This window comes from Colobus angolensis, unplaced genomic scaffold, assembly GCF_000951035.1.
Source record: "Colobus angolensis palliatus isolate OR3802 unplaced genomic scaffold, Cang.pa_1.0 Scaffold37, whole genome shotgun sequence".
NCBI lineage: Eukaryota > Metazoa > Chordata > Mammalia > Primates > Cercopithecidae > Colobus > Colobus angolensis.
The window spans coordinates 9,063,632-9,088,541 of NW_012117043.1; the positions used below are offsets into that span (position 1 = coordinate 9,063,632).

General features: G+C 41.3%; 3 protein-coding genes across 11 annotated transcripts in view; 1 reads left to right on the forward strand and 2 right to left on the reverse strand.

The window, feature by feature from the left end:
- The window catches only part of STXBP4 (syntaxin binding protein 4), a 212,961-nt gene extending 207,334 nt beyond the window's left edge, over positions 1–5,627 (reverse strand). For both annotated transcript variants that reach the window (XM_011953762.1, XM_011953761.1), the window contains exon 1: positions 5,565–5,627. The gene's annotated coding sequence lies outside the window, so the exon portion shown is untranslated. The remainder of the gene's footprint in view (positions 1–5,564) is intronic.
- Positions 5,595–23,171, forward strand: LOC105520138 (cytochrome c oxidase assembly protein COX11, mitochondrial). 4 transcript variants are annotated; one of them, XR_001003073.1, is made up of 5 exons: positions 5,595–6,097; positions 9,549–9,704; positions 10,988–11,113; positions 13,394–13,597; positions 22,956–23,171. XR_001003073.1 is itself a non-coding variant. In XM_011953760.1 (5 exons), the coding sequence occupies exons 1-5, from the start codon at positions 5,732–5,734 to the stop codon at positions 21,247–21,249; spliced, it is 765 nt and encodes a 254-aa protein (XP_011809150.1). In that variant the 5' UTR covers positions 5,595–5,731; the 3' UTR covers positions 21,250–21,272. The 4 variants fall into 4 exon arrangements, 2 of the variants coding, with proteins under 2 accessions (XP_011809150.1, XP_011809149.1); XR_001003072.1 differs by having other exon boundaries at positions 13,408–13,597; XM_011953760.1 differs by lacking the exons at positions 13,394–13,597; positions 22,956–23,171 and adding exons at positions 11,813–11,917; positions 21,238–21,272.
- Positions 12,759–24,910, reverse strand: part of TOM1L1 (target of myb1 (chicken)-like 1) — a 58,592-nt gene continuing 46,440 nt past the window's right edge. For 3 of the 5 annotated variants that reach the window (XM_011953754.1, XM_011953756.1, XM_011953758.1), the window contains 2 exons: positions 14,077–14,138; positions 12,762–13,484 (listed from right to left, as the gene is read on the reverse strand). In XM_011953754.1, coding sequence (XP_011809144.1) covers positions 14,078–14,138 — 61 coding nt within the window. In that variant the 3' untranslated portion in view covers positions 12,762–13,484; position 14,077. Of the gene's footprint in view, positions 13,485–14,076; positions 14,139–24,910 lie in introns of all 5 variants that reach the window. The other 2 variants (XM_011953755.1, XM_011953753.1) reach the window with 1 other exon arrangement.

The window sequence follows — 24,910 nt, forward strand, 5'->3', positions numbered from 1 at the left end:
AGGGATTGCATTGGGGAGTTATACCTGATATAAATGATGAATTGATGGGTGCTGACGAGTTGATGGGTGCAGCACACCAACATGGCACAAGTATAGAAAACCAAGCACCACATGTTCTCACTCATAGGTGGGAACTGAACAATAGATCACTTGGACTCGGGAAGGGGAACATCACACACCGGGGCCTATCATGGGGAGGGGGGACGGGAGAGGGATTGCATTGGGGAGTTATACCTGATATAAATGATGAATTGATGGGTGCTGACGAGTTGATGGGTGCAGCACACCAACATGGCACAAGTATACATATGTAACAAACCTGCATGTTATGCACATGTACCCTAGAACTTAAAGTATAATAAAAAAAAAAAAGAAAAGAAAAAAAATACCAAAATTTAAAATAATACACCTTTATAATCCATAGAAATCCTAAAAATCAATAATCAGATAAGAAAATATTATGTGAATATCAAAATGGCTTATATGAAAAATAACTTATATAACTTATTTTACCTAATATATAAAATTGGACATGATTATAGCTAACCAGAAAGAGTTTACAAGGTCTAATTGTTTATTGCTGAAGAATAATATTGCAAATTAAAGGTGTCACATCTAAAATGTCAGTCCAGCTCTTGATGTTTAAAACGTGTAATCAATACCTCTACCTGCAAAACAGGGTTGGATTAGCCCTGCCCTGAGGAGCTCTCATTCCATTCATGGTATAACCCATTATTTGGCATTAGTTATCATAACGATTTATGCATTATTACAAGCACACTCAGACTCACAAAAATTGCAGCCCAGGCTTATGCATTCATTTAAAGTTTCAGAGAAAAAAAATATACATTTCAGCATCTCCCAGTCTTGTGTTGTTATTGTATCTATGCATATTGACAGACCTTTCATCATCATGAGAACTCCTTGTATCGAGGTTATAACCTTGATCTCTGACCCCAGTCCTATGCTCAACTCTGTCTAAACTGGTCTAGCTTAGAAATAATTTCAAATATGCCATCTTACAAACAGACATCTAACCACGTTAATGATGATTTTCACCTGAGACAAAAGTAAAGAAATATTTCCTAACACAGAAAAGAAAGGCTTCTGTGTTTTTGTTGTTTTGTTGTCAATCATTGTAAAGCTGCTTTCTACAAGATGCAGTAAAAATAGCAAGTTGTACGGAGTCAGAAAAAATCCAGGCTTAAACTCCAGCTCTGCCACGACCCAACTGATTAGGCTTGGACAAGTTAATTCATCATTCTAAGCCTGCTTCGCCTATTCATGGGCTGAGCTTGGGAAAAGAGTAGGGGAAAGGGCCTATGTGTCTAGAACCAAACTTCCTAACCGGCCTTTCATCCTTCCTCCTACCCCTTCTAAAATGTCTGCAGCTAAACTTCCTAAATACAGTTTTCTCTTTCCTTCTTCCTCGTCACTTTTGTCTTGCTGAGTTTTTGGATGGTGTCCAGTGGGCAGCATATTTAATACCCAGCTTTGGGCTGACATACCAGGCAGAGATGAATTCACTTGTCTGGTGTCAAGCTTTCAGCCACAGTAATCTGCTTACATATGGGGGGAATTCAGCAAGTAAGCACATACATTGAAGATAAAGGTAGCCAGATTTCCTGCTGTTGAACACACAAATGCATACTTGTTTATACACACAAATTCTCTAGGGTCTCTCTGCTGAGAAAGGCCAGTAATGAACACCTCTGGTGCTCAGAGTTTGTTTTTAAATACCACTTTCCACTAAAGAAACCAAAATTCCTGGCAGAAACGGCTGATTCCAAGACAGGTCAGGAAAATACAAGATAAGCGTGACACATTGTGCCAGAAAATAAGGAAGTGATCAAAGAATGATGGAAACATGTCAAAAAGGGGCTTCTATTGGCTAAGTCTAAGAAAATTTGAAGTTAGAATTTAAAAAAATAGTAATAAATTGATTAAAATTTGAATTCATGAGTCTATGCTGATGGAAACAAATAAACAATAAATATATGGTATAGCAAGGAAAACTCTACCTTACAGTAAAATGCCAACTAATAAATCTAGAAGGATTGATAGCATTAGAAAGTTGTCATTTGGCATCCATCACAGTAATAACAGATTCAAAACAATGGATGCTAAATCTGGTAGAAGAAAAGATGATGGGAAACAGAAATTTACAGTCTGAAAGCTTCTCCCTACAAAACACAAAGATTCTCCCCACAAAACACACATCGCCTATTAATTTATGAATGTGACATATTTGCTAATCCACCTTGTAACAGAGAAACCTGGCAGACACAATCTTAAAGAAACAGAAGTTAACAACATGAAGCCATGGAATAAATTGAGGTCATGTGAGACCTAAGAGGACTACTGACTGAAGCACAGCATCTCCTCTATGATATTCCTGTCAAGGGGCCACAAACATGAGGAAACATCAGACAAACCTATACTGAGGAAGATTTAATCACGTAACCAGCCTGTATTCCTCAAAAATGTCAAAGTCATGAAAGATAAGGCTGGGTATGGTGTCTCACGCCCGTAATCCCAGCACTTTGGGAGACCAAGATCACTTAAGGCCAGGAGTTTGAAACCAGCCTGAGTAACCCAGCAAGATCTTAACCCTTGAAAAAAAAAAAAGGAAAAAAAAGACAAGACAGGCAACTATTCCAGAAGAGGCATGACAACTAAAATCAACGAGTAATCCTGGATTAAATCCTAGATCTAAAATGGAAATGATTGGGACAAATGGGGTAATTTACGTAGAGTCCATGAATAACATGATGTAAAGAACTTAATGTATATCCCCCAAAATCCATATGTTGAAGCCCTAACCCACCAGTGTAGCTGTATTTGGATTAGGAAGTAGTTATGGTTGAATGAGGTCCTAAGGGTGGGAACCTGATCTCATGGGATTGGTGTCCTTATAAGAGACATAAGAGCTCATTTACTCCAATCTATGTAAGGTCACAGCAAGATGGTAGATGTCTACAAGCCAGGAAGACCCCTCACCAGGAAGTGAATCAGTTGATACAGTGATCTTGGACTTTCCAGCCTTCAGAACTGTGAGAAACAAGTATTTCTGTTGTTTAAGCAACCAGTCTGTGGTATTTTGTTATCAGTAGTCCAAGCTGACTACATATGGTAATACTGGATAAATATTAACTTACGGTTTTGATGCCTGCTCTGTGGTTTGGAAGGAGAAAGTGTCCTTGTAATAGGAAATAAACAAGTAAGTATAAAGACTGAAGAATCTTCATCATTCCCTAATCTTGGTGAAGAGTATACAAGAAATTTGAGTACTATTACGTTGCAGAAATGTTTTAAATGGTTTAATATGTTTGTCAATTGGACATTGAACTAAATGATGTTCTACACATTTCATTCAAAATATAAAAAACCAAAATATTTGTCATTCAGAAGTATTTCATAAACATGAACTGTCATTTCACATTATCATACTAAGATCAGATACGATGCATATTTTCTTTCATTAAAGTAGAAAGCTACAAAGACCAACACCACTTCATTGCTATTGATATCACTGTACATAAGAGTTTCATTTTGCAATTATTATACAAAAAATAAAATACTGGAGTCCAAGACGAAGACTGTATTACTGACATATATTTATACTGCTACCTGGAGCTATAAGGAAGGGGTGCCTGGAGAAAAAGAATGGTGAGTGGAAATGTATTGTTGGTGTCGGGGATTTCAGTCTATGTTGTAAGAAATCTCATAGTTTAATTCTAGAAGAGCTGAGAATCTGGTACAAGAACCAAGGCCCATGCAGATGAAAAAGATTTTCAAACACTGTCATAACACAATATGAATAAATTTGTAGAATCATGGAGACCTGAAATTTTTAAGACAGCATGCCAGAGTATAGAAAGAAGTCACAAGGTATTTAGATTTTATTGGTTCTACAATTTTCTGGCCATGTGACCACAAGTTAATCAATTACTCACTCAAGGTGACCTTCATCACTCATGTGGACTACTGTAATTGCTTCCTAATTGTTCTACCTCCATTCCTCCTCCACCTTTAATCCATTCTCCACAAAGTAACCAATATCTTTTAAAAAATGTGAGTCCGATCATATCACTTGTATGAGTCAAACATTTCAATAGCTTCCTATTACTTTTAGAATACAATCCAAACCCTTGGGCATGGCTTTAAAGGCTGGTATTACCAGGCCTTTGGTACCTGTTCTGACCCCATTTCCAACCACTTTCCACTCTGCTCACTATGTTGGGAACACAGTGGCCTCCTTTCTGTTCGTCAATCATTCTAGCTCTTTCCTTCCCCTGGGCCTTTGCTTGGCCTGGAATTGTCATTGAGCAGGTAGCTCCTTATCATCATTCAGGTCTAAACTCAAATGTCACCTCTTCAAAAGGACCTTACTTCACTACCCTTTCTCATCACTGTCAATCATATTATGTTATTCCATTGTCTTCACTGTACTGATTGTTCATCTGAAGTTCCCTTATTTAGGTAATTGTTACTTGATTATTTTCTGAGTTCCTCAGTAGAAAGGACATTCCATCACAGAAGTGATCTTCCGACCTGTTCTGTGCTATAGCGCCAGCAGGTCGATCGGTGTCAGGCTCACAGTTGCGAGGCAATAAATAAATAAAATGTCGAATGACTACTTAAAGTTTCTCAGTCCTCCAAGTTCCTCATCCACATAGTGGGGTATAATTATACCTGCTCTGACCATTAGAAATGGCCAGGTAGCAAGTAGAAATACAGCCTAACTTCTAACTTAATTCTTACTATGCCTCGGTCATCATGAAAGTCGCGTTATATGAATATTCTCATTTACTATTATGATTTCCATTTTACAAGTAAGGACACCAGGTCTTAGAGAGGGCAAGAAACTGATCTAAGGGCACAGGGCCATGGTGAGGACCCGGGTAAAATTCCAGAACCGCCTAACCTCAGAACCTGAGCTCTTAACTGCTATTTTATAGTTTCTAGAAAGATGCTTCCTTCCAACACAGTAAAATCCGCTACGCTGTCTGCCCCCCTCGAGTTCGTCCTGTGGGACAACTGAAGAAAGCTATTACATCCCCCCCAAGGGCTTCTTTTCTTTCAGTCTCTCCTTAAATGGCCCTCTTGTCCTGGTCACTCTCTCCCGAACAAACTTCAGCTTGACAGCCTCCCTCTTGCTCCAGCTGTGTGTGATTTCCACTGGCCAAGTTGTAAAGGGGCATCAGAGCAGGGGAAGCCGACTGCCCACGGGCTGAGAAAATGCAGGCATCGTGGGTGTCCATGAGGGCTGCGGTTAACGCAGCAAGGCTTCCTGAGAGAGGTGATCCCTGAACCAAGTCCAGGGCAGTAAGCACAGGAGCCAGCGGCCAGGGGACCCCAGGAGAAAAGACAGCGGGAGAGCGTCGCCGGGGCTGCCGGGTAGAGACAAAGGCTGGTGGAGTTTAAATAAAGATCACAGGCACAACCCCAAGTGATGGCAAGCTTGCACGCGGACGGGCGAAACGCATCTTCCTAAACGTTAAGAGACGCTCTGGCGGGAAGCGAAGTGGGAGGAACGGTCACAAAGCAAAACGCAAACTTACCCGTAATCTGGCAACCCGGCCTCCGTAGCCCGACTGCAAGCGCTGCCACCTGAGGAGCCTGGTAGCCAAGGCAGCGGCAGGCTCAACCCAGATCTCGCGAGACGGAGTAGGCCTCGCGAGATTTGACCTCGTCCCCGAGAGGCTGGTGGGTGTTAGTTCAGGGGGTTATGGGAGGGCTCTGGCATCCGGGATGGAGACCCGTCGCTTTCTGTGGCTGGCGTTGCATCCATCCTGGGTCTCCAGCCAGGGCTGCAGAGAGGGTAGAGCTGTTTCTTAGGCCAGAGTGGAGTGGGACAGGAGGTGCCGAGAAAGGACTGAGGTGGCTTGGGACATGGAAGCACTGCAGCCTTCCAGCCCGGCATCCAGCATTGCAACCGCCGCGGCGGCCCAAGAGCTCCGACCCTTTCACGCGCGCGCATGTGGAGGAATGGCGGCAGCGAAACAAAACGACCCTCACTTACGTGGCCGCTGTCGCCGTGGCCATGCTGGGGGCGTCCTACGCTGCCGTACCCCTTTATCGGCTCTATTGTCAGGTAGGGGCCGGCGCTGCCCGCAGGGTGGCGCAGATGCGAGGAGGGGGGGTGCAGGACAAATCCCGGGACAAGCCCTCGCCCTGCGGGTCGTAGGTGGAAGAGGTGTCCGATATTATCTACCTAAGAGGAGAGAGGTTCAAAACAGCCACTTAACACCCAAAGCCACCAAACAAATTGGCGGCAGAACTGCAAGTAGCACCCAGTTCTTCTTAGTGATTGTGCTTATCCTGTGCTGCAGAGTGAAACTCCCTCATCTATGAACTGCACCTCGTCCGAAAAAAAAAAAAAAAAAAAGGTCCGCAGCCTCTAATCGGGTATCCAGCAGTCTGTCTTACTCTCCTGCGCACACACGCTTTTAAAATGTATATTATTCATACATTCAGTCTGCAAACCATATGTGGTTTATGTGCTAAGGGTAACTCTGGAAATTGGACTTATCGTGTTTCTTGTGCTTAAACTGGGATTAGCAGTTCCTCCATACAAAGAGGCATGAATTAGGCCTTTGAGGCTCTCTCGCCCGCCCCTTTTAATATATAACTGTAATGTACTTAACTTGGAATTTCTTAAGTACATTGCAGCGGTTCTGGGAGTGTGGCGCCCAGGACCAGCAGCATCAGCATCACCCGGGAACCTGTTGAGAAAGTGCAAATTCTAGGGCCCGACTCCAGGACTGAGTCAGAAACATGGGGGGGTGGGACCAGCAATCTATATTTTAGTAAGTCCTGCAATTGATTTTGAGGCCAAGTTTTGAGAACCACTGGCAAAGTCAGGTTTTACGTATTTTAGAGATTTAGCCTTTGTCCTTAGCTAATAATTTGCAGCTTTGGCTGGGCATTAGGATCACCTGTGAAGCTTAACGTTAAATACATGTTCCAGGGATCCCCTACCCCAGAGATTCAGGTTAGGAAGTCTAGGGTAGGGACAGGAATTTCGGTTTAAAAATCATGCCACAAGTGAGAGCTACACATTGTGTTCAGTAAGTGTTTAAGATAGTGGCTTCCAAAATTCATTGTACAGCTGCATTGGGAATCACCTGGAGAGCTTCTAAAAATCCACACACATTACCCATTTTTATCACAATGCCAGAGTGGGAACCAGGCATCAGTAATTGTCAAGTATGTTTTAGGTGATTCCAACGTGCAGGAAAGTTTGGGAATTGCTATTTTAACACCATGACTGGTATTCTTAGCTGGAGTTCACTCTGTCCGTGTGTGTGTGCGCGCGCAAGTTTATTTATTTAAATTTGCAGAGACGAGGTCTCCCTGTGTTGCTCAGGCTGGTCTCTCTTCCTGGGCTCAAGTGACCCTCCTGCCTTGGCCTCCCAAAGTGCTGAGATTACAGGCGTGAGCCACCATGCCCAGGCTGTGGAGATCAATTTACCTTCCTTTTAGATGATGAAGCAGCAGAAGACAAAAGGACTTTTCTTTTCTGGCATAGTCTCCTAATGCCAGCATTTATGTGGGAATGTGCAATAATTGATTTCTGAGGATGAGTATAGAATGTGAATTACTTTTCATCAGAGACCAAACCCAGACATGAATTATAAAACTACCAGTTGGTTAAATCATAAGAAGAACTGAATCCAAATCAGCAAATCTAGATCATTCTCAGACTGCCAAGGGTCTGGAGGAGAGTGATTTTTGTCCCTCAGGGAACATTTAGCAATGTGTGAAGACATTTTTGGTTGTCACAGCATGGAGGTGGGGGTATAGGGTGTTACTGGCATCTAATAGGTAGAGGCTGGGAATGCTGCTAAATAACCAACAAAGCACTGCCTCACCCCCAAACAACAAAAAATTATTCAGCTCAAAATGTCCATAGTGCTAAGATCGAGAAACTCTGCCCCAAACTGAAATAACTGATAATATTGTGTGTGAAATGTGCCGACATGCAATCATAGGTCAGGAAGGCAAATGTAATTTGTAATCTATCAGGTTCTTAAAGCTAGTAGCACAACTAGAATAGCGACCAGGACATCTTTTCAGTGCATTTTCTAGTCTTTTTGTCTATTTTACTTTCTCTAGGCATTGAACTTAGAAATTTGAAGAATCCATATTCAAAGACTGTGTCAGGGAATCTTTATTGAGGGAGGACACTTAAAAATATTTTTATTCAAGTGACTTAAATTCTTCAGGAAAAGGAGTTACACCTTAAACATTATAGCACTCAGGCAGAAGGATAAACAAGGATAAAGGCTTGCCCTCTGATGCATCTTTTAGGGATATAATGTAATGCAGTTATGTTGTATGACAGTCGAATAAAGTTAGTTGACTTGTGTAACAAACAGAGGATGCTAAAACACTGTATCTTGCTGAGAGTCTTCCCTTAGCCTCAAATTTGTTTTTTTCTTCCTAGCATAGTAACAGGCTAATTATCTGGTAATCAGAATTCTGGCAACCTCAAGTATCCGAAGATGACCTTGGAAATAAGGGCTTTTTTTTTTTTTTCTTTTGAGATGGAGTCTCGCTCTGTTGCCCAGGCTGGAGTGCAGTGGTGCGATCTCGGCTAACTGCACCCTCCGCCTCTGGGGTTCAAGCGATTCTCCTGCCTCAGCCTCCCGAGTAGACCTGGGACTACAGGCATGTGCCACCATGCCCGGCAATTTTTTTTTTTCTATTTTTGGTAGAGACGGGGTTTCACTGTGATAGCCAGGATGGTCTCCATCTCCTGACCTCATGATCCACCTGCCTTGGCCTCCCAATGTGCTGGGTAAGGGCTTTTTTTTTTAAAGTGATGTCAAGGAAATAACTGTCATGAATAAAAGAAGTGTCAGACACAAATACTCTTGATGCCCTATGATTATTTCTGTGGCCATAGGGATTAGGTGCTCTGATTACTGATTTATATAAAAGCTGTACAGAGAAGTACAGAGAAAGATTCAAAAACATTAACCAACATGGGAAAATACCTATGATGCCTTAGAAAAGCAGAATGTTAATAAAAGTGAAGCTACAATCTAATTTGGATTATAAAAGCTGTGATATGAAACAGGACCAGACAGGAATATGGAAAAATTGAATTAATATTTTCAATGAAATTATGAGGTGATGGGTAAATTTTATTTCTATTAATGAAATACTAGCAATGAAGAGAAATGTGGTTTTTTACAAATAGCTAAGCTGGAAATTGTGAGTTCTACTATCAGTGATAATAGTTCACTTATCTAGTGATTCTGCTTTTCCCAGACTCATTTTTGCTTTTCCCAGACTCATTTTTGACCATGCCAGGTAACTAAGGGATTGCTGAAAAAGAGAAATGACTGTAACAAATACAGACTCATGACATCCCAAAAGTGGTCAGACTCTTGACACAGTTACAGAAATGGTCAGTTACCATATGTAAACTTGGGTCCAAATGGATTATTAATACTACATTGTTTTTAAACTTTTATCAAATAAATAATCATCAACACCTAAAAGTATTGTTTAACATATTTGGTATCTTTTTCTAGACTACTGGACTTGGAGGATCAGCAGTTGCAGGTCATGCCTCAGATCAGATTGAAAACATGGTGCCTGTTAAGGATCGAATCATTAAAATTAGCTTTAATGCAGATGTGCATGCAAGTCTCCAGTGGAACTTTAGACCTCAGCAAACAGAAATATATGTAAGTGACTAACCAGTCATTAAAAGATTACTTTATTAATGTAAATTCCTTTTTTTTCATCACTTAAACTGTCAGAGAACTACTTTTAACAATGTGATTCTAATAAAACATGACATTTTTTCTTGTTCCAAACTAACTTTTACTGTCATGTAACTTAAAAATTAAAGTATAAATTCTGTTTACATTAGGTGTAAAGCACTATCAAAAAGTAGTCTATGGGAATAAAAAAATTTATAGTAATGGAACCCGTCAGTATTTTGAAATTAAGTTTAGATGAGTGAAACGGTTGGGAATAGCAGTAACTGTTAGGCTATATAGCTTCCTGACTTTTCCTCAGGCATAGAAGACATGGGAAAAATGTGGAAAAGCATTGGTGACAATAATTAGTTTACTGGTTTATATCAAAAGTATCCCTGTCCTTCTAAAAGAAAAAAAGATTGAGGGCCTTTGAAGTAATCAATAAGTAGTAAATAGTTATGTTATACTCCAGTGAGACTGAGACTATGCCTAAAAGCTTTCCTAAAATTTTAACCAACTGTAAGAAAGTTTTTAACTGATATCTCATTAGTTGAGGATTAGCCAGAGTGAATTAATTTCAACCCATATTGGAAAAGCCTTATAAATATTATTGCTTGCCCAGTTTAGTAAACATGATGGAACCTCTTAATAATTAAAGGTTTTATAGGTTATGATTATGAATCTTATCCAATTACATGGTAGTATACAAGGTATTAGTGGCTGAATTGGTACAAGTGACAGAATATCCTTTGGAAAAATTTTTTAAGCCTTGCTATTTTCTTATTTTCTCCAAACAAAGTATTAACACTTTGTGGCATAATAAAGGTTCTAGTCAGTCAGTTTTATTCTGGTTTTAAGGTCAGTTTAATGTTGGTATCTTTTTTTAAAAAAAAAAGTCAATCATGACATTCAGGTATAAGTGTTACAGAAAAGTTGGGCTAGGGCTGTTACATGATTGGCTTGGACACATTTTAAATAATGTAATTTGCAGATTATTCCTTGAAGACCTCAAATATACAAGAGGACAGTTCATAACTAATTGTAGATATTAGAACATTGGTTCTTCATTGACATATGCAAGTAAGTTTTTAAAGTAATATGTTTATGGGTAATACTCACAATTTATTTTGCTGAACCCTGCATTAGATTAGGTATTATGGTCTGATGAATAGGCAAAATAATGAGACTAATTTAGCAGGGAAAAGAGGAACTTTGTGAGATTCAAAGTGTTGATTTTATATATATATATATATTCTTCAAAACAGGTGGTGCCAGGAGAGACTGCACTGGCATTTTACAGAGCTAAGAATCCTACTGACAAACCAGTAATTGGAATTTCTACATACAATGTTGTTCCATTTGAAGCTGGACAGTATTTCAATAAAATACAGGTAAAACAAAGTGTAAACTTTACAGAATATGATAAAGGTACATGAAACTGTTTAGTATGAAACTTAGTGTTTTTAGTAGATCTTGTGATTTCTGAAAACTAATTTCTTCTAAATATCAAGCTATTTTTCTTCACTATCTATACCTGCTATGCAGATATTGAGAACCAAACCAAATGAATATCTGCTTTTAAGATTAGAATTTGTATGCCGGGCGCGGTGGCTCAAGCCTGTAATCCCAGCACTTTGGGAGGCCGAGATGGGCGGATCACGAGGTCAGGAGATCGAGACCATCCTGGCTAACATGGTGAAACCCCGTCTCTACTAAAAATACAAAAAATTAGCTGGGCGAGGTGGCGGGCGCCTGTGGTCCCAGCTACTCAGGAGGCTGAGGCGGGAGAATGGCGCGAACCCGGGAGGCGGAGGTTGCAGTGAGCTGAGATCCGGCCACTGCACTCCAGCCTGGGCGACAGAGCAAGACTCCGTCTCAAAAAAAAAAAAAAAAAAAGAAAAAGATTAGAATTTGTTCTTGATCCTTAAAGCAGAATTCATTGAGATGAAAAGATGCTCTTATCACAGAACTGTGTATTTAACCATATGCTTATTAAAATCTAGAAGTGTACTCGAATGCTAAAAGAACTGTATAGTTTGTTATGCAATATGAGAATAGAAATGTTATTAAAGTCTTTCTATAATTTCCAGTGCTTCTGTTTTGAAGAACAAAGGCTTAATCCCCAAGAGGAAGTAGACATGCCAGTGTTTTTCTACATTGATCCTGAATTTGCTGAAGATCCAAGAATGATTAATGTTGATCTTATCACTCTTTCTTACACTTTTTTTGAAGCAAAGGAAGGGCACACATTGCCAGTTCCAGGATATAATTGAAGTCAGCAACTAAGTCTTCCTTCAAAGTTGATTTTTGGGAAAATCATGTATCCTGTCTTCTCAAAGGAGAAATACTGTACAATAATGTGAAGCCTTATATTTTAAATAATTACTTTTTCTCAACTAATTTCTTTCACTTAAAATTGAGAGAACAAGTTCAGCTTTTGTCATAAGAAACCCACATACCTAGCTAGAATATATGATTGACTATTCAATACCATACTGAAGAGTTTGATAGTATTAAGCCACTTTGTTTTTTAAATACGCAGGCATGGGTTCATCTTAATTCTATAATTCCCTTCCAGATTATTAACTCTTCATACTTACAGCAATGAATCTGACAATGTTTTTCAAAAAGGTATGATCAGGGTTATTTGTTTCAAGTCATAGGCCAGAACTTCTGACCATGTTTATTATATCAAAAAGAGTTGGTTGCTGTTTTCCTTATGAACAGTCAGTATTTTAAAAGCTCAAAGTAGAAGAGGAGTCACTAAGTCCTAACAGCTTGTCCAGAGATTTAAATTCTTACTTCAAATTTGATTTGTGCTTTAAGATTCAGGGCTATTTTATATTCAGAGTTCTGAATAGATGATTACTTTGAAATTGTAGTATCATGAAATTGAAATAAAATACATCTAGGCTGCCAGCCAAAGCGTCATCATTACAAGCCCATGAATGTTAAAACGTACAGGTGGGATTGTGAAGATTTACTGACATCAAAAGTTCTGGAAAAAAACCTTTGTAAAAAAGAAAACGTATTAAATTATTTTAATAGTGATTTATTTGTCATCAAATGTACAACTTATTCTAAATATTTTCATTTTCTGTGTTCCAAATAGAAATGTTAAGTTGCAGTAAAAAGAGAAAAAAAGACTATTTAGCATTACAAAGAATCATATTTCAAGGCCGCCCAATGTAGAGTCCAGTGACCTGTTCAGGACACCTGAAATATAATTAAATGACAATCATCAAGGTTTTAACAATTTACAGTTCTAAACCAGAGGATTATAAAGAAGTGCAAATTGACTTTTACATTCAACTTTAGTTAAATGAAGGCACTCAGTATTCTTCCTGAATAATACATTCAGTTTCTCACATTTTATGCTTTCATCTATTCAGAATTATTTTGTCGTAAAATAATCTACTCTTATCACAGCTGTGTGATGATTTCTAAATGTAGGAGGGCCTGTGAAATATATGACACTGCAGTTAAATTGGTTGGACTAAGGACTAAGTAATTTTTCCTCTGCTGAAGTTTTAAGTGAGTATTTGTTTCCAACAAATTCTGTTGAAATCTCACGCTGTTGTCAGGAATCAGTGTTATCCTGGAACTGTTATTCTTCTATTTAATCTTCATTATAGCAGAAATGTTCCAGCGTGGCTTTGACATGGTGGCAGGTATTGTCTTCCAGGCTTCAAAGCTGCACAGTCTACCCTTTAGAGAGTTGGCACCTTTGATGTGGCTAGTGAGCTGATCATCCACTTTCTTCTAAAATAAAGAGAAGAAAATGGCCAGTATTCATCCTGTCCTCTTTCCCCATTCCTTGATAACTCTCTTGTCTTTACTGGGAGGCTGGAGAGCCACAGTCTAGTAGAAGAAAGGTAAGAATGTGCTTCTTCCATAGGGGAGGGTATAAGGGGAATAAATAAGTTTAATAATTCATTGGTGATCATTAAATAGTAAATACATGGGATTATAGTGCTGAAAATAGGAAAAACTCAGACCTATTTGGAGTACTAACAGTAAATGGGCCTGCTGGTACCGGTTAACAAGTATTAACCGCACATAAAAGACAAATGCCTGATTTCAGTGCTACTCCTATTGCTCATCTATTTTGTTAGCATTAATATTTCTATACCATAAACTACTATATTTCCAAGTCTTATTTACAGATGAGAAAATCACAAAGAATGAATCTCATTAGTGAATAATGGTTCAGCACAATTGGAATGATTCAGGGGAACTCATATTTCAAAGTGACAGACTCAGATGGCTCTTATAAAATACAAATACTAAATATGTAAAGTGATAATTATACTGAAATTATATGGAATTAAGTTGTATAAGTTGAAGTCTTTACCTCAGTCACCATGATTTTCAGTTCCTTTGTGTTGGTGAGCATCAATTTCTTCATAAATAGCTCTGAAACAAAGCCATCACAGCAAAAGGGTTATATATCAATTTCAAAGTGCTATTTTCGTTTTTAACTGCCAGCACCGTAATTAAAAATCGAGCTGTTTTTGGAGCTCCGGCTATATATGAGTTAAAAATAAGTTTCTGCCCTGAAGTGTATATTCTAGTTTTCTTAAATTCTAATGTTGCACTTTCTTTTTTTTTTGGAAACAGAGTCTCACTCTTTTGTCCAGGCCGGAGTGCAATGGTGCTTTCTTGGCTCACTGCAACATCTGCTTCCCAGGTTCAAGTGATACTCCTGTCTCAGCCTCCTGAGTAGCTGGGATTACAGGGACATGCCACCATGCCCAGCTAATTGTTTTGACAGGGTTTCACCATGTTGGACAGGCTCGTCTCAAACTCCTGACCTCAGGTGATCTGCCTGCCTCTGCTTCATAAAATGCTGGGATTACAGGTGTGAGCCACCAAACCCGCCCTTAATGTTGCAATTCCTATGCCTCTTAAAGGTATGTATTTTATAGACCAATTAATTTTTTATTGTGATTTAAATGAGAAATATGGCTCAAATTTGGACAGTTTATGTTTTGCTTAAGAAAGTCTTCAGTTCTTCTGGTTTCAAACATTTTTTAAAAATATTAGGACAAGTGTAGTGGCTCACACCTATAATCCCAGCATTCTGGGAGGCTGAGGTAGGTGGATCGCTTGAGTCCAGGATTTCAAGACCAGTCTGAACAACATGGCAAAATACCATCTCTACAAAAAATATAAAAATTGCCAGGTGTGGTGGTACAGGCCTGTTGTCCCAGGTACTCAGGAAGCTGAGGTGGGAGGATCACTTGAGCCTAGGAGGCGGAGACTGCAGTGAGCTGAGATCCTGCCACTGCACTCCAGCCTGGGCTACAGAGCAAGACTCTTGTCTTAAAAAAAAATTAATCTTCCAGCTTATTTAACCTATATGATTATAGTCCAGACTCCTCAGCCACCTATAGCTTGTCACTGTCATTTCTGTACATTTTTTATATTGTATTTTTTCAATGACATCCTTCATTCGTTTTTCTTTTTCTTTTTTTTTTGAGACAGGGTTTCACTCTGTCACTCAGGCTGGAGTGCAGTGGTGCAATCATGACTTATTGCAGCTTCAACCTCCCAGGTTCAAGTGATCCTCCCATTTCAGCCTCTCAAAATGTTGGGATTAGAGACATGAGCCACCATGTCAGGCCCATTCAATTCTTTATATGTATCTTACATATGTCTGTAGCTGGAAAATATAACTGAAAGCACAGCATTCATATATACAGTATAGCAAAACATGGCTGAGGAAAAATCTCAAAAATCACAGCATTGTGAAACCATGATCGCCAAGTTCATAAGGCCCCAGAAGGGTCCTACAATTTTAATGTTTCCCTAAAAAGTTTGGTCTCATCTCCCTCAAAACGATTTCAGTCTTCTTCACTCTCCTCAAACCTCTGACCTCTCTGGTAGAAACCTCATTCTTAATACATTAAATGTCTTGATATGGAAACTTTCTCATTTTCCCATCACTAAATCTTCAAGTTTATCTTCATCTGTATTGTCCGTTATTTCTGTGATCCTATCTATTCCTGGCTTCTGAAGCACTTCACCCAGTTACTCTCCCCTTCCTGAGTCTTCAACCTCTCCTTCTATGCCAGATCCTATTCTTTGATATTCACAGATTCTGCAGCATCTTCCATATCTCCCATTTTATACAAAGTACAGTCTTTAATTCCATCTCTACTTGTAGTAAATGCCTTGGTATCCTCTAGCTACCAAACTCTCCCCACCCCGCTTTTTTTTTTTTTTTTTTTTTTGAGGTAGAGTTTCACTCTTGTTGCCCATGCTAGAGTGCAATAGTGTGATCTCAGCTCACTGCAACCTCTACCTCCTGGGTTCAAACAATTCTCCTACCTCCTTCTCCTGAGTAGTTGGAATTACAGGCACCCGCCACCATGCCTGGCTAATTTTTGTATTTTTAGTAGAGACAGGGTTTTGCCATGTTGGCCAGGCTGGTCTCGAACTCCTGACCTCAGGCGATCTGCCCACCTTGGCCTTCCAAAGTGCTGGGATTATAGGCATGAGCCACCGTGCCCGGCCCAAAACCCATTTTCATCACTGCTTCTCATTTAAGTTCTAAGAAGTTACCTGCACTTACTGTCTCTACTTAATCTCTTATGTGCTTTTCAGATGCACTGAAATTTGGGTTCTGTATCTATCAGTCCATCAAAGTAGCTTTACTAAAATCATCAAGTGATCTCTAATCCATTATCTAGTTTTCAGTTCTCATCTTGTCTGCCCCTAGCACTGTTCTTCACAGTTGTACTCACTTCTCTTTGCTTCCAAATTACAGTTTCCTCATCTGGTACTGAGCTCCCTGTTAACTTTCTTTACTCTTGGCTTTAGCATTTCCATTTCCTTGAATGTGCCAGAACTCTGTCCTCTGGGTCTTTGTACAGGTTGTTCCTTGGGCCTACAATATTCATTTCCAAACTTTTAACTAAGAATTGCAGGCCTCAGCTTTTAATGCTACCTGAAGCTTTCTCTAACCCCCATTTAAATTAGTTCTGTTATACACTTTCAAGTTGCCATATTCTTTCATAACATTAACACAAATTGTAAACCTGTATTTGGTGATTTGTCTAATTTCTGTATCCATGCTACATTTAATCTCTGTGAGGATAAGGGAGCATGTTTCTTGCTCAGAATTATAAATTAGTCCAGTCATAGTCCCTGGCACATAATATTGAAATAAATGAATCGTGTATATCTTCATAAACATACTGTTTGTCCTGGTAGAGCAAAAATTGTCAACCTGGGGTTCATGGACAACCAGTGATGTGAAAAAACCCAGTAATTTCCTGCAAGATTCTGTGCTTTTCCTTGGAGAGAAGTCCCTGAATTTCATGGGACTTTCAAAAGAAGTGAGACATTCTGACCCCCAGAAAGAAAGACCCATCACAGGGATAGAGAGTTCCAAAGCTTCACCTCTCCAGCTTTTTACTGTCTCTCCCACCTCCAGTCTCTGTGACACTGCCATATCTACATACAGCAAGCTCCTAATTTGAATAGAATCAAGAAATTTTCCACTACCTATTTGGATGGAGAAAAAACAAATTTCTAGAAAGCATACCTAGTTTAGTGCTAGTTTCTTAAACCACTAATATGATCAGTGATATATCTACTCTATCAGGCAGAATGACTTAGAGAAATTTCTCAAACCTGAGTTAGGAAAAAATACATAGTGGACTCCTAAGTCCCTTAACATCTGCTCATAAATTAAGTCAACCATTACATTGAGGGATTAAACCAGGGACCATAATATCAAATGTCTACACATGTCAGCCAACGAAGAGATGCAGAGGGTTGGGTGGGGCTGTAAGCAGATAGGAAGGGTCTCCAGGGACTATAGGAATACAATCAACTTGATTAATCACCTGCTTTTTTCCCCAAACCCTGTGTGGAATGCAGCCAGTTAGCTGGTTTAAACCAGCTCATGACAGACCTCAGAAATTTACAGATGGATCCCAGTGTACTTGCTCCATTACCATAACATGTGACCTGTGTGCTGAAATAACTCACTGCATCTGTACAACTGCAACCCCTCTCCATACAATAACATACCCTCTTCCCTATCACCCCATAAAACCCTCCTGTCACTTTCCTGCTTTGGAGACTGTGCCCAGTGGTTTATTTGTGACAAGTAATAAAACTCCTATTGCTCAAAGCCTACATTCTTGGTTGGTTATAGTGGCTCATGCCTATAATCCCAGCAATTTGGAAGGCTGAGACAGGAGGATTGCTTGAGCCCAGGAGTTCAAAACTAGCCTGGTCTACATAGACCCCCTTCTCTATAAAAAAAAGAAAAAATTAAAAGGCTGGGCACAATGGCTTACACCTATAATCCCAGCACTTTTTGGGAGGCTCAGGCTCAAGGTAAATGAACTTGAGACAGAGTTCAAGACCAGCCTGGGCAACATGGCAAAACCCTGTCTCTACTAAAAATACAAAAAATTAGCCAGGCGTGGTGGTACCTGTCTGTGGTCCCAGCTACTCAGGAGGCTGAGGCATGAGAATTGCTTAAGCCTGGGAGGCGGAAGTTGCAGTGAGCCAAGATCACCCCACTGTACTCCAGCCTGATAGAGTGACACTCTGTCTCAAAAAAAAAATTAGCCAGGCATGGTGGCATGCCCCAATAGTCTCAGCTACTCAGGAGGCTGAGTAGGGAGGGCTGCTTCAGCCTCATAAGTCAAGGCTACAGTAAGCTGTGATCATGCCACTTTATTCTAGTTTGAGTGACACAGCGAGACCCTGTCAAGAAAAAAAAACCAAAAAACCTGTGTTCTCATGGAGGGTTGTCTGTTACTCACCAGATGAATGAATCTCAGGTTTTTTTAGGGGTAACAAGTCCGGCACCCCAGGTGGGACCCAGGGTTGAGCCCTGACTTGACCTCCCTTATAGGCTCCTGGCAGGCAAAAGCAGTGGGCTGTGGAAGCATGCCTGGGCCAACTCATCTCGGTTGCCAAGAGGGAGACTAGAGAAAGGCCTTGGGACCCCCGAACTGGTGTCTAGTGTAGTCCACTAACCAGCACCACAAGATCTCCCTGGGAGAGTAGAAGTGGCTGCCTAGAGTCCAGACCTTTTGCTCGGTGCTCCTTCGAAGCAGCAGCTCCATGAACTACTAAAAGAGTGGTCTGGGTTTTGATCATTAGGATTCTGGGTTGTCAGCATTAGGACCTAGGTCAAGGGATCCAGAATTGTTGAGGAAAAGAACTTCCTTCTTTCAGGTCTGGGAGACTGAGAGACATCGCCATCGTTTTAACAAGGGGAATCGCCAACATAAAGGATGCTTGTCTTCAGGAGTTGATCCCTATCTGGTATGACTGTAGGGCTCGATATTCTTCCTTGTCTGTAGCCTGAATGAATATGAAGTCTGGATTCCTCTACCCTTAGTCTGTGGCAACCCCTAAAATATCAGGCTTTGTTTTGCAGCAGTCACAGAAGGACTGCTATTGGTTTGATGAGGAGACCAACTTTCAAAGGGGGCAGTTTTGGTGGGATCATGATCCCTGGAACCAGAATGCAGTGATACAAAGGTTTTGTGAACAGAGTGTGTGTGCTTTCTCTGAGGAAACACCTCACTTGATTGATTTACCTACCTCCCCACCACCTGAGCTGGATCCAGAACTACTTTCAGTGTCTCCATGAGATCTTCTGGGAGGCTGCCCGGACTGAACATGACCCAGGGAAAGGAAATCACTGTTAACACTCTCAGCTCCCCAGGACCTCCACTCCAGATGGCTTTGCATAGTGGCAAGCAAAGAAGACCACAAGTATTCAAGCTGAGTTGTGGGATTTGTGTCATCATTAATCTCCAGAGTTTGGAAGCCCCTCAAACTCTGTGCAGAGACCCTAGGATGTGGTGAACCAGGTCTTGGAAGGAGAGCTCGTTAGGGTGCCTCCTCTGGCAATGGAAACTGCATATCAACTCATGACCAAAAAGCAAATGATATATTACTGTAATAGAGCCTGGCCCCAGTATTCCCTAGGAGATCAGAAGAGATGGTCTGAACATGGGTCACTTACTACAATTCTCCAATTGGACTTACTTTGCAAGAAATATGGTAAATGGGAAGAAATACTCTATATGCAATGTTTTATGGCCCTCTATCAAAACCCTGCCCTGCAGATGAAATGCAGAATATGTAAATTGGCCAAAGGGTACTATATTGCCAGTTCTAGAAGCCTCTGAAGAGGAAGCACCAGTCATGTGGGGGCCTGTAGGGAAGGGAACAAGAAGAGTCCCTTTATTTCCCTCTCCAAGAGAAGTGAGGCCCTCTAACTCTACTCGGTGCCTGGTACCTTGACCAATACAGGGGCATAGTCCACCTTCTTCCTTGGGAATGGTGCTCTCAGCACCTCCAGGGGAAAGCAAGGGCCCGTTACGTATTTGCCGGGCCCTCCAAACTCTGCAGAGCCAGCAATGGCTCCTGCTATGGCAATAGCAGCCCCCCCTCCCCCCACTGTACTCTTCTTTGCCAGGGAGCACCACTCATAGTGGGAATGCATATAACCCTGGAGGGTGACTGTTCCCACTCAGAGCATGCCTGTTGGAGAAAGAGGTTTTGCTCGGGTCTATGTTTTTTAAAACTGTTGACTTGTATAACTGGAAATCCCATAGTAAGGGCTTACAGGTGAGCCCACAAGAGTTCATAACTCACATATGGAGAATATTCTCCACACATAACCCTACCTGGCCATGTGTGCAGACCTTAACAGCAACCCTGCTCGCAGAAGATAAATCTGCCACCATGGCCAAAACTGAGGAGGAGGCAGACAATATATATGCTGATAACCTGGTGACCTGTCCTGTTGAGGTGTCAGTCCCAATAGCTAACCCAAACTGGGACCCCAATGATGACAAGAATCAAGAGTGGCTTCATCATTATAGGAATATGCTTCTCAGAGGTATGAGGGAAGCAAGCCAGCTCCTGGTCAATTGGGGAAATCTCAGAGAAACAGAACAAGGCCCTAATGAAAATCCATCAGCATTCCTAAATTGATAATAAGAATGCCTCCAGAATTACACCCCTTGGGACCCAGATGACCCAAAAGCCGAGTAGTACTTTAATCCCACTTCATCTCTCAGCCCCAGATATTCAGAGAAAACTCTAAAAATTGGCACTAAGTCCCCACACTCCCCCTTTCCAACTGGTAGACATCTTCTTTAAGGTCTACAGTAAAGAGATGTGGCATCTGATGAAAAGGAGGACAGGAAGATGCAGCAGCCCTACAGACTACTTCAGGAAAACCAGGAAGAAGATGGCATGCATGAGTGACCAGGGCCCCCGCCATGGAAATCAGGGCCTGCCTACACTGAGGCCCAAACAATGTGCTTACTGGAAGCGGAAAGGATGCTGGGAAAGGGAATGTCCAAATCATCCCCAGAGAGGGAAGAGAGGACAAGCCTGAGGTACCAGTTCCCTGTAACTGGACAAGAAACTGATGGATGGGGCCATGGGGCTCCTTGCCTGGCTCCTCAAAACAAGATCCACATCTCCCCCCCAGGTTACACAGAATAAGGGGGGCAGCCAGTTGGGTTTTTAAATTTTTTTAATTTTTTTGAGACATAGTCTGTTACCCAGGCTGGAGTACAGCACTGTGATCATGGCATACTGCAGCCTCCAACTAGGCACAAGCAGTCCTCCTACCTTAGCCTCTCGAGTAGCTGGGACTAAGGCACACCTGGCTAATTCTTTTTGTTTGTTTGTAGAGACAAGGTCTCGTTATGCTGTCAGGGCTGGTCTTGAACTCCTGGGCTCAAATGATCCTCCAACCTTGGCCTCCCGAAGTGTTGGCATTACAGGCATGAGCCACTGCACCTGGCCACCAGCTGAGTTTTTGATCAACACTGTAGCCATGTTTTCTGTGTTGATCACTACTATCCAGGAGGGAATGTATATAAGGGATGTGTCTCATAAAGGAATAAAAGATTCTTGGAGCCTCCAGTCCATGAAATGGTATCTAAAACTTTGACTCATTCTTTCTTCTGTTCCCCAAATGTCCCATTCTCCTTTTGGACTTCTAGGTTTGGAGCCACAATTTCTCTAAATCAGGACAGGATAGAGGTGTTCTGAGCCCATGGCACTGCCATGCTAGCCCTAGTTCCTGGGGAAGTTCCAAACTTGGGACCTCATAAGACTCCTTGGCTAATGTGGTACTAGATAACTGTATAGCATTAGACTGCCTCTTAGCAGTAACAGGGAGGAGACTGTGCAGTTATTAATTCCTCTTGCTCTACCTGAATAAATACCTCAGGGGAAATAGGAAGTTAACATTAGGAAGGTCCATGCCCAAGCCTCTTGGTTCCACACTTTTAATTAATAGCCATATATATATATATATATATGTTTTTTTTTTTTTTTTTTCAGAGTCTTGCTCTGTTGCCCAGGTTGGAGTGCAGTGGTGCATAATCTGGGCTCACTGCAACCTCCACCTCCCAGGTTCAAGTGATTTTTCTGCTTCACCCTCCTGAGTAGCTGGGACTATGAGCACTCACCACCACACCTGGCTAATTTTTGTATTTTTAGTAGAGATGGGGTTTCACCATGTTGCCCAGGCTGATCTCGAATTCAGGGTGATCTGCCCGTCTTGGCCTCCCAAAGTGCTGATAAGGGAGAAGACCACCCCTCATATCGTCTTATGCCCAATTTCTTCCTCCAAAGAAAGAATTAGTAAAAACTAAAAGGCAGAAGTGAAATCCACAGGCAGACAGCCTGGCGCTGCACCCTGGGCCTGGTAGTTAAGGATTGACCTCTGACAATTGGTTATGTGATCTATAGATTACAGACATTGTATAGAAAAGCACTGTGAAAATCCCTATCCTGTTTTGTTCCGATCTTATTACCGGTGCATGCAGCCCTCAGTCCTTGCTCAGTTGATCACGACCCTCTCACACGCACTCCCTTAGAGTTGTAAGCCCTTAAAAGGGACAGGAATTGCTCACTCTGGGAGTTCGGCTCTTGAGACGGGAGTCTTGCTGATGCCCTCAGCTGAATAAACCCCTTCCTTCTTTAACTAGGTGTCTGAGGAGTTTTGTCTGCAGCTTGGTCCTGCTACACTGGGATTACAGAGGTGAGCCACCACACCCGGCTTAATAGCCATACTTCTAACTCTATTTGAGAAACTCTCAAATTAGCAATACCAAGTGTTACTTGGTTTCTTCCCCTAATGGGGCCACTAATTTTATTGCTCTTACTACTGTTGTTTGGTCCCTGCATCTTTAACCTCTTCGTAAAATTCGTATCTTCTAGATTAGAAAAATTTCAACTGTAGGTGCCTTTGCGACCTATCCTGGGAGATCCTAAAACATATTTAGTTTTAGTGCCTAGAGATTTTCACTCCTCTAACGTCTCTGGATACAGTGTCCCTGGATCAACATGAAGAAGTTACAAAAGAATGCCCTCTGACCCTGGCCCCTAAAGAATTTACTTGTGCTAAGTAATAAAATTGCTGTTGATCAAAACCTGTGTTCTTGGGAAGAGTTGTCTGTTACTATCCAGGTGAATGAACCCTGGGTTTTCTGGTGGGTAACAGGGCCTGAGGGCTGCAGAGCCTGCCTGTGTAAAGGAGATAGCTACTACTTAGCCCCAGCCCATAGCTGGCATGTAAAAATTCAGGCTTGGTATTGCCAGAGTATCTAAATGATCAAGAAGTCCAGATTTTTTATTTTCAAATATCCAAGTTTTCAGCTGTTGGCAACTGTGGTCTTATGATACATACTGTTTTTGTCTAAGGTTCCTGGCTTACAACTCCCATAGCCCTTGTTACAGTCTTTTGTTATAATGTTGGGTGTGTCAGGCCTTAGGAGCCAGCCTGTGGAAGCAGAATTGCTCTGACCTTCTCTAGTCCTCCTTTCACCTGCCCCAAGGCACCACTCTAATCGCCCACCTTTTTGACTGTGGGTCATAAGAGCCTCCCTAGAGAGGGTCCTGCCCTATACCCGGGGGGAAGGAACTGCTGACATCAAGAAGCTCCCATTAAAAACCCTAGAGGACTGGGTTGGGGTTGGGTGGGTCGAGTCAGTTTCTGGATAGCTGAACATGTGGAAGTACCTGGAGGGTGGGACTCCAGGGAGGACACGGAAACTCCATGGCCTCTTCATCTGCATCCTTTGCAATGTCCTTTAGAATAAACCAGTAAATGTAAGTATTTCCCTGAGTTCTGTGAGCTGCTCCAGCAAACTAATCAAACCCAAAGAGGCAGGCATGGGAACCCAACTTGAAGCCAGTCAGTCCTAAGTTTGGAGGCCCAGGCTTGTGACTGGTGTCTGGGAAGGTAGGTGTCAGGGTGGTGGGGACTGAGCCCTCAACCTGTGGGGTCTGACACTATCTCCAGGTAGATGGTGTTGGAATTGAATCAGAGGACACCCAGCTGGTGTCCATTGTAGAATTCATTGCTTGCCTGCTGATGGAGAGAAATCCTCACATATTTGGGGGTCCCAAGTGTCTGCATTCATTGTTATATCAGTGTGAGAGCCAAGGAAAAACATGGTTGAAAGTTTCCCGAACCAGCAATTTTTAAAATGCACATTTTAAATTCTGCACAGGTCAAAAAAAAAAACCAACTGCAAGCAAGATGCAGCCTGTAGGCTGTCAGTTTCTGAACAATGATTTCCAAAAAACGTGCTTTAATAATTTTTAACAATTTGGGGAGTAACCTTCAGTCACTCAAAGTATATTAAAGTTCTAAGGACCTTACCATTCCACTAATATTTATGTATCTTGCCCAATATGAAATCATACAATAATGCTGCTTTAAGGATTTTAAGTAAAAGGTAATTGTTATATTAATGCTTTGGAAGACTAAAATCAAGTTCTAATATAAGATTTTTTTTGGATCAGTTCTTAAAGAGCAGCTAAAATATTCCATCAATGTGGCATAAACTTACGTCACCAGTGACTAGTACCCTTCTCAAGCTAAAGAAACATGACTTTCTGCCAAGGAATCTACGAGGAGTCCATTAAGCATGTTACTTCCAGTTACTTCTTAATGTGCAACCCCAGCATTTTTATTTTTTAGTCACAAGGCCGGAACGATAAGACCATTAAGAGTAACAGCTGCCATAAAACCTCATAAGGCATTTTTAATAAGGCCATCAATTTCTGGCAAGACCTAAACAAAGTTAAATGTATAACCAAGCCTGTTAGCTCTGCTATCAAAGGGAACCAAGACAAAAAAATCGATTAATCATTTTATAAATGACTTA

Bases quoted from the DNA above. Each gene is read 5' to 3' on its own strand.
- LOC105520138 (XM_011953759.1), top strand. From the start codon at position 5,732: ATGGGAGGGCTCTGGCATCCGGGATGGAGACCCGTCGCTTTCTGTGGC. The intron at 6,098-9,548 runs GTAGGGGCCGGC...ATCTTTTTCTAG, and splicing joins TTTATCGGCTCTATTGTCAG to ACTACTGGACTTGGAGGATC. The intron at 9,705-10,987 runs GTAAGTGACTAA...TCTTCAAAACAG, and splicing joins CTCAGCAAACAGAAATATAT to GTGGTGCCAGGAGAGACTGC.